The 9,631-nt window shown below is 35.0% G+C and overlaps 1 protein-coding gene across 1 annotated transcript; it reads left to right on the top strand.

The window, feature by feature from the left end:
• The first annotated feature begins 891 nt into the window (after positions 1–891).
• On the top strand, positions 892–3,795 carry LOC112704148 (3-ketoacyl-CoA synthase 2-like). Its single transcript, XM_025755679.2, has 2 exons — positions 892–1,640; positions 2,990–3,795. The coding sequence occupies exons 1-2, from the start codon at positions 963–965 to the stop codon at positions 3,758–3,760; spliced, it is 1,449 nt and encodes a 482-aa protein (XP_025611464.1). The 5' UTR covers positions 892–962; the 3' UTR covers positions 3,761–3,795.
• Positions 3,796–9,631: the final 5,836 nt, after the last annotated feature.

The following is a 9,631-nucleotide window of genomic DNA, read 5'->3' as shown; positions in this document are numbered from 1 at the left end:
AAATCTGCTAGTAACGTCCGAAGCTAAATCTGACAGTATACAGCGTTTTTCTGATAGTGATAATTCACGTCAGATTTAGTCAGACATAATTGGTTAAATTTCTTAATCAATCATAGCCACACTTACTGTCAGATATCCAGAATCCAACGGTAATAATTTTTTGTTGAGTTTTTTATTTAAATGGAGCTTTTTTTCCATTCTCCTCTCTTCTCCTCGGTGGTGGCAACAATGACTGTTTTCATCATTGTTGCCCTAACCATCCTCCTCTCCTTCAATTCATTTCTCTTTGTTCTTCTGTATCTCTCTCGTTATCTTTCTCTAATAGTATCTTTGTTCACGGCAGACATCTCCTTTTTCTTTCTTTTTCTTTTTTTTTTCTTCTTTCCCTATTCTCTCTCATTTTGCTTTATTTTCATTTCTCCCTTCTTCTCTTTTATTTCTCTTTTGTTTTGTTTTTGGGTACTATTTGTGTGTATTTTTTTTAAATTTTAGGGTTATGATTAGGTTAAAAATAGGTCAGAGCAATATAGAAATTTTAATAAAATATTAAGGATAATCTAATAAATAGGAATTTAAGGTATTCAAATAAAGTTAGTTCACTTATATAAATTTTTATTTGACGATTTTGATCGTCAATATGACATTTTTTCCCGAAGATCCGTAATTTATTTAATTGTGATAAATGAATATATATTATTTATTTGAAAGTAATTTCATCTACTATTCATATATTATTATTTTAACATTAAGCTTGACCAGAATTTATTTGAAAGTTATTTTAACATTATGTACTTGAAGATGTTTATTGCAGTGACATCTTTGATCAATATATATAAACTAGGATTACTAACCGTAGTTCTTGCTAAGTGAATTCACCTATTAACTGTACAAAGTGCAAATCTGCCTATAAATTAGGCAGCGTTTATCAGTACCAATACATATTCAGTTATTCACCTATTAACATGATGAGTTTCTTTCTTCTGTCATTATTATCTATTCTCGCTATTTCTTATTATTATAATAATTTCCTCATCACTACGATTCAACACTTGTTGGTTCACGATTTCCACTTAGATGAGTCTTATGCTGAGTTTATTCTAGTTTCCTTACGGTGTGGCATGTTAGCATCAATATTAGCCACACTTTATTGTTACCTAATGAAACCCACAAGAAAGAAACACGTTTATCTTGTGGATTTTGCATGCTACAAACCTCATAATCCTGCATGCATGTGCACTAAGGAGCATTTCTTGAAGTTAATAAAGAGTACAGGAAAATTTCGAGATGAGAGCTTAGATTTCCTACGGAAGATTCTAGAGAGGTCTGGAATTGGTGAAAAGACCTACATTCCGGAATGTATCATGAAATTCCCGAAATACATAAGCTTGGATGAGGCAAAGGGTGAGACAGAGTCCGTGATGATTGGCGCCATTGATGAACTTATGTTGAAAACAAAAGTGAAGAAAGAGGAAATTGGAATCATTGTGACGAATTGTTCTTTGTTCAATAGCATACCCTCTCTCAGTTCAATGATTGTCAACCATTACAAGCTTAGCCACAATGTCTTGACCTATAATCTTAGTGGCATGGGTTGCAGTGCTGGACTTATTTCCGTTGATCTTGCCAGACAACTATTGCAGGTACTTTTCCTTTTTCACACGGAGTGACCAATCCAAAATATTTAAATGATTAAGATAAGAATTTCGCTAGGAAATTAATAGAGTATTTGTACCATGTGTACAATGGGCTATTTATTTGGCCTAATATGAGTTAAAAAATGAACATTCAGGATAAAATACTATTAATTTCTCAAGCACAATACACTCATACTATCCAGAATAACCATCCGGATACTAGGGATAATAAACATCGATATCTTACTGAATCGAACATCCCTATACCCCATTATACATATTGTATAAATACTCCACTGACTCTTTATACTTCTTCTTAAGATAAATGTATACTATATAAGTATAATTAAAGTTATAAAATAATATTTAGGATAAATTATTATTTTAATACCCCACATTTAGGTTAAATCTTGATTTCGTCTTTACTTTTTAAAATTATATATTTTTATCTTGTTTTATTTTATTTTAGTTTTTTTGTCAAAATTAATTTTTTTTTTAAAATACTCTTTTTTTTTTCTTGCGATTTTTTTTAGTTAATCATAAAAATCGTAATTGTAGTAGTTATAGTAGAAAATTGTAGTGATTTGAGAGTAAAAGTAATAAATGTAAAAAAAAATTATAATAAATAAAAAATGATATTTTTGGAAAAAAAAAATTTAATTTTGATTAGAGAATAAAAATAGAACACAATAAAATATTCTAGATAAAATATGACGTTTTAAATATTAGAGATAAAATTAGAATTTAATAAGAATATTAGAAATTTAATTTAATTTAATATATTATGATATTTTAGGACGAGTTTGAATATGATAAAGTAAAATTACTAATACCTGAATTCAGGACTTTGACATATTTTTTGAAAACCGATTGATATAGGATTAACAACAAATTAGAGAATATGACTTAATCTTTAAAAAAATAAAATTCATAACAAATTTAGTTAGCTATTATGTTATATATGTTTTCCTACACTCTAATAGATAGATACAATATAAACATAGCATATCACTTGTGAATCATTAACCAGCTGTCGTAATCAATTACCATTCTTTAGATCTTAATCTTTCACTCAGCTCGCTACCTCAAACCTCGTTGATCTTTAATATATTACATGGTATAAGAGCGAAGTTCTGATATATGGCTTCCTTAATCACTTTTCGCACTAAGCTAAGTTAAACCCCTTGCATTGGTCTAAGTACAAATTATTTAATACACCATGTACAAATTAAAAATAAAATTTTCCATTAAATAATGAAAAAATAAGTAATAATTCACATGCATGGTTCCATTTTAAAGTTGACTATTTTGACTATATAACTAATTTGTTGATTTTCATATATATGTGATGGAAGGTACGTCCTAATTGTTATGCCTTAGTGTTCAGCACTGAAAACCTGAGTAGCAAAGTGTACTTTGGAAACAATCGTTCCATGCTTGTATCCAATTGTCTCTTTCGAGTGGGAGGTGCAGCAATTTTACTCTCCAACCGTTCTTCTGATTCTCATCGTTCCAAATATTATCTTAAACACGTTGTTCGCACCCACAATGGTTCTCAAGATCAATACTACAATAGCATCCTTGAAAAAGAAGATGAAGATGGTGTTTCTATTGGCATTGCGCTTTCGAAGAACATTATGAATTCTGCGGGAAAAACCCTTAAAGCAAACATTTCAACTCTTGGAAAAGATGTGCTACCCTTGATTGAACAACTTAAATTTCTCGCAAATTTAGTTGCGAGAAATTTCTTGAAGATAAGGGGCATAAAGGCATATACTCCAAATTTTATGCTTGCTTTTGAGCACTTTTGCATTCATACAGGAGGAAAAGCAGTACAAGAGGAAATGCAAAAAGTGCTGAAACTAAGTGATTGGCATATGGAACCTTCTAGAATGACTCTCTATAGATATGGTAACACTTCAAGCAGCTCAGTGTGGTATGAATTGGCATATTGTGAGGCCAAAGGAAGAGTCAAGAAGGGTCATCGGATATGGCAGATTGCATTTGGGTCAGGATTCAAATGCAATAGTGCTGTCTGGTGTGCATTGCAAACTATTGATCCAGTAAAGGAGAAGAACCCTTGGACAGATGAGATTCATGAATTTCCTGTTAGTGTTACAAACTAATAATGTACTTATTTTCATTTAAAATATTTTAAGGCTATGTGTTAGAAATAATTAAATCTTGATATATTAGTATACACAAAATTCTAAATTAAAATTTCGATTTTGTATTATATAAAATATAAGTTATTAGAGTTATGATTTTGATGTTCAGTTTTAATTTGCAGGTACTAACTTTAATTTAGATAAGTAAATTGTGTAAAAAAAAAAAAACCTACTACCCGTTAACCCGCCATTAAGCAAAAGAGAAAATATAGGGAATCAATGAAATATCTGTATAATGTATACAATGAAGGTTTAGGGATGTTCGATTCAATAGAATATCAAATGTTTATTATTTCTGGTATTCGAATGGTTTTTCTGGATAGTATGAATGTATTGTGTTTGAGAAATTAGTAGTATTTTACTCTGAATATTTATTTTTTAATTTATATTGAGCCAAATAAATAATATATTATACACATTATACGCTCCCTAGCCACATTCTAAACAAAAAGATCTTGTATTTTCAGACCGTTTAATAGGCGTAGTGAGGCGAGTTATTAGCTGGTTTGTTATCCTTAGTACCAGTTACTATTTAGTGAAGGGATGATGTAGCTAGATTTATGACATAAGTCAAAAATAGTATTTATAAAACAACTATATTATATGCACTTAAAAATCATCCATAATTTAGATACCATATAAGAGTACGTATATTAGTGTTCATGAAAATATTTGATTATAATATTATAAAAAGTATAATTATTTTTTCATAATAAGTTTAATTATTCTAGTAGAAAATATTTTATTATTCTAAAAAATAATTATTTTATTTAAAAAATATTTGAAACAATATATATAAAAATATATATAAATATACATAAATATATGGTGAGAGATGGAGTCCCAAAAATAGGAGCAGATATGGTTCAAGCATCAGGGGTAGCATTGGAGCATGGTAACAAAGACTCTGAAAAGGCCGATAACAATGACACTGGAAAGGCTACAGAGGACATCGGTTCTAATGGCTGGGATGATGGTAGTGTGGTTGAGTCTGAAGTTTCAAAAAGTAAATGGGCGAATGAAATGCAAGAAAATAAGGAAGTTTGGGAGCTTGCAGTGGAATTTGGGGCAGTTCAATATAATGAGGAAGATGACATTATGGCAATCCTTCAAGTGCAGAATGAGGCGATAGCGCAGAAGAAAAAAAATCTAAACAAAAGGAGAAAGTTAGAAGGAGTCGTCCAAAAAACGGGAAAAAGGTGTGTATAAATGCGTTAAGATGATTTTTAGCTCTTTGAATATTAGGGGTGTGCCAGGAGTTGGTAAGGTGAGTATGGTGAAGAACTTTAGGAGAAAATTTAATCTGCACATGCTAGGCTTGATAGAGACTAAGAAAACAACTATGACTAAATTTGATGTAGTACAACTATGGAGAAATGACGCGGTTAAATGGGAGTTTGTTGGTGCAGTAGGTGCGTCAGGTGGTCTACTGTTGATGTGGGATGAATTGGTGTTTAAGATGAATAATTTCTATAAAAGAGATAGGCCACGTGTTTGTGTGTGGATGGAGTTCTGGTAAAAAATGGCTTCTGTTGTACTTTCTGTCTAGTGTATGGTGCGCACACACAGGAAGACAATCTTACAGTGTGGGAAGAGTTGAGCTTCGTATATGGGCTAGTTCAAGTACCTATTTGTTATATGGGAAATTTCAACGAGATAACTAAAGTGGAAGAACGGAAAGGAGCTACTACTTTATCAGTGTCTGCAACAGAGTTTAAATTATGGAGGCAGGAGATGGAGCTAGTGGACCTTGCACTATCTGATCGTATGTTCACATGGTTCAGAGGCCAGTCGTGCAGCCGCATTGGTAGGGTGCTAGTTAGCCTAGAGTGGGTAGAAGAGTTTCCTGATATTAGGCTTAGAGGAGGGCCTAGAGGGTTGTCGTTGCCCGCTGATTGTGGATGTCATGCGGGTGAGGGTGGGACCGAGACCTTTTCGGAGCCTGGACTCCTGGTTTACTCATGAGGGGTTCCTGCGGACGGTACGGGAGGAATGGAGGAGAATCGGTGATGTACAGTTCATAGACAAGTTGAAGGCTTTGACGGTTCCGCTTGGCAGATGGCATAGAGAAAATTTTGGAAATATGGACGGAAGGATTAAACAGTTTGAGGATGAGATCAAGAAGGTGGACGACTTGGTGAGCAACGGAGTGTATGACGGGACCATGGAAGCAAGGCGTAAGGCGCTTGTAAGCTCTTGTAAGATATGGTATATGCGAAAGGAATTACATTGGAAGCAGTTGTCACGGTCCAAGCATGCCAGGGAGATGGATAGAAACACTTGGTACTTCCATAATCTAACTTCAGCACAAAGGAGGAACAATCAGATAGATGCCTTAAGGATTAATGGAAGGTTAGTGAGGAATCAAGCCAGGATCAAAGTTGCTATCCATAATTTCTATAAGAGCTTGTACCAGCAGGATACATCGCCTATTATAGGTTTCTGTGATGGGCTAGTAAAGCAGTTAAGTGAGGTAGAGGCAACTGAGTTAGAATTGATGCCCTCTGTTGAAGAAATAAAGGATGCGGTCTGGGACTGTGGATCAACGAAGGCACCAGGCAGCGATGGGTACAATATGAATTTCATCAAGAAGTGCTGGGGAGAAGTAGGAAGGGAGTTCACGGAAGCTGTGATGGATTTTTTCAGTCAGCTACTCTACCTCAACATTCTAATGTCACTTGGGTGGCGTTGGCACCGAAGTTTGTTGGCGCGAAAGAAATAAAAGATTTCCGACCGATTAGTATGGTCGGTAGTGTGTACAAGGTCATCTCTAAGGTGTTGGTTCGAAGAATGCGGAAGGTTATGCCAGGTTTAGTAGGGGAGACTCAGAGTGCCTTTGTGAAGAGCAGGAAAATACATGATGGGACCCTGATTGCTTATGAAACTGTGCATTGACTGAAGTCAAGGAGAAAGAGCTCAGCAATTATTAAGCTGGATTTCCAAAAGGCATATGATAGAGTTAAGTGGAGTTTTGTGGATATTGTGTTGCACAAAATGGGATTTGGTCTCAAGTGGAGAGCATGGATCAAAGAGTGTGTATGCACTGCATCAATGTCGGTTCTTATCAACGGATCCCCCTCTAAGCCGTTCAATATGGAAAGAGGTCTTCGACAAGGTGATCCTTTGTCTCCCTTCCTGTTTGTACTAGTTGTTGATGTCCTTCATAGAATGATCGATGAGGCAATGAGGAACGGATGTATCTCTCCTCTTTTGGTTGGGCGGGATGATATTGAGCTTTCCCACTTGCAGTTTGCAGATGATACGATCCTGTTCTGTCCGACTGAGGAGGCCACTATTAGGAACTACAAATGGTTATTATGATGTTTCGAGATGATGTCTGGGTTGAGTATTAACTTTGAGAAATCGAGCTTTATTCCAGTCAACTGTGAGCAAAGATGGACAAGAAAGATGTGTACTTTGCTGGACTGTAAGGAGGCGTCGCTGCCAGTCAGTTATTTGGGCATCTCACTGGGAGCAAACCCGAGGCTTGTGAAGACATGGAAATTGGTAATTGACAATGTGGAAGAAAAACTTAGTTTGTAGAAAGCAAATACGCTCAATAAAGTGGGTAAGATGGTTCTCATTAAATCTGTTCTCAATAGCCTACCTTTCTACTACCTCAGTTTATACAAGATGCCTAAAGAAGTCGCGGAGAAGATGATTTCACTACAAAGACGGTTCTTATGGAGTAAAGATGATGGGGAGTATGGGATACCGCTTGTGAAATGGGATCTAGTGATGGCTCCAAAAAAAGCATGTGGTTTGGAGGTTGGGGATGTGGTGGCTCAGAATGCAGCTTTATTGTTCAAGTGGTGGTGGAGGTTTTCGAAAGAGGATTGTCCTTTATGGAAGAAAGTGGTCTACTCATGTAATCACATGAATCCGTCTGAGATGCTGAGTGCCTAGCCTGTGCTTATGAGAGGGGGTCCATTGAAAGATATCTGCCTGTTACAAATCACGGAGCCACGGGTGAGGGGGAAGATTATAAGCGGCTTGTGTATGAATCTGGAGAATGGCAGCACAATCCGGTTCTGGGAGGATAGATGGTTACCTAGTGGAGCGTTGAAGGATGAGTTCCCAAGACTTTTCTCGGTCTCAAACCTTAATGGATCTGTTATAGGGGATTGTGGGTTTTGGGATGGGATAGAGTGGGTCTGGACTTTTCAATGGAGAAGAGAGTTATTCCAATGGGAGTTGGAGCTTGTACACCAACTTCATGAGAGGTTACGTTCAGTGAGGCCAACAAATGAGAGAGAGGATAGCATGGTATGAAAGTTTGATAGGTCAGGTATTTTTTTACTAACTCCTTTGTGCAGGTACTGCAAGCAGAAACTCTCCTGGAGGACATTCTTAGCTATAGCTTCACTAGCACTATCTAGAGATGGTTAGTCCCACCAAGGATTGAGTTATTTGCGTGGTTTGTGTTGGTTGGCAGGGCGACGACTAAGGACCGCCTGTGTAGAATAGGGGTCCTTGACCGGAATAATGCTATGTGTGTTTTATGTTACAAGTCTGTAGAGTCTGCCTTTCCTTTATTTATTGGTTGTGAGATCACTTGGCAGGTGTGGTGTGCTTGGATTTTTGCTCTTGGGAGGATTTGGCAATACCAGGTTCACTAAAGCAACACTTGATTGAAAGTTGGACAAACGCCTCAGGGAGAAAGGTTGAGCGAAAGCGGTGGTTCATTGGTTTCTTTGCAGTTATTTGGGCGATTTAGCAAGAGAGGAATGCCAGAATCTTCAAAGATCAAGCCTCAGGTGTGGTGGATATCATAAGCAGGTCTTTTAGCTTTTCTGATGAATGGCTTGGGATGCATCCTGTGGTTGTTGATGGCAATGGCGAAGATGACTCGGGATTACTAGGTTCTTTAAGGTCTCTGTCATGTTTGTTGTACCTGGTTTAATTGCTTTCCAATGCTCCACCTTGCGGTGTTGAGTTCCTTACATTTAAAAAAAATGGTGATTGATTTTTAGAAGGTTTAATTATTCTATTGGTCCCTATAATTTCACAAAATTTTCAATTAGATATTTAGATCCCTATACTTTTTCTTCTTTTAATTGGGTCCTTGCACCAAATTTTATTTTTAATTGGGTCTCTATACTTTTTTTTTCTTTTATTTGAGTTTCTGCATCAATTTTTTTTAATTGGATCCTTATATAATTAAATCAATTACTATTAAGAGAAACCTAATTAAAAAAAATTTTGGTGCAGGGGCTCAATTAAAAAAAAAAAGTATAGGAATCTAACTAAAAATTTTGCGAAACTATAGAGACTAATAGAATAATTATTAAACCTTTTTAAAATTCATATAACACTTGTTTCTCAAAATTATCTTTGCTCAAATTAAATTTGTACATCTATCTCAAAAAATTTTGTAAAGATTTTCAAGCAACATGGTTCTCTAGCTAATTAACAATTCGGAAATTAAATATTAATAATATCAAATATAAATAAAACTTGAAATGATAAAATAGAATGTATAGTTCAATCGTGAATTCGTGATCAAAGAAGCATATTTTATAAGAGGTGATAGTAGATGACAATGCAAAGCGCGTCAAGCCGTCAATAGCCACTTCAGTCTCCGAATATAAAATATAAAATATAACATATAATAATTAAGGAAGCATATTATATAATAATTAGATAAATAGCTCAGTTTTTTAGTTTCTTTTTCAATCTCTTTATTATAAAGTAAATAAAAATTTTTCAAAAAGCAAACTAGATTAGTGACTATGTTGTTCTGTAAAAAATTAGGATGTATTTCCAATGCAGTTTATTTATGTTATTTTGTTATCGATTATTGGTTGGGGATAATTAGTTTTAGTTTGG

This window comes from Arachis hypogaea, chromosome 7 (assembly GCF_003086295.3).
Source record: "Arachis hypogaea cultivar Tifrunner chromosome 7, arahy.Tifrunner.gnm2.J5K5, whole genome shotgun sequence".
Lineage (NCBI taxonomy): Eukaryota > Viridiplantae > Streptophyta > Magnoliopsida > Fabales > Fabaceae > Arachis > Arachis hypogaea.
The sequence above is the reverse complement of the archived record's forward strand: the minus strand, read 5'-3'. Positions and strand labels throughout refer to the sequence as shown.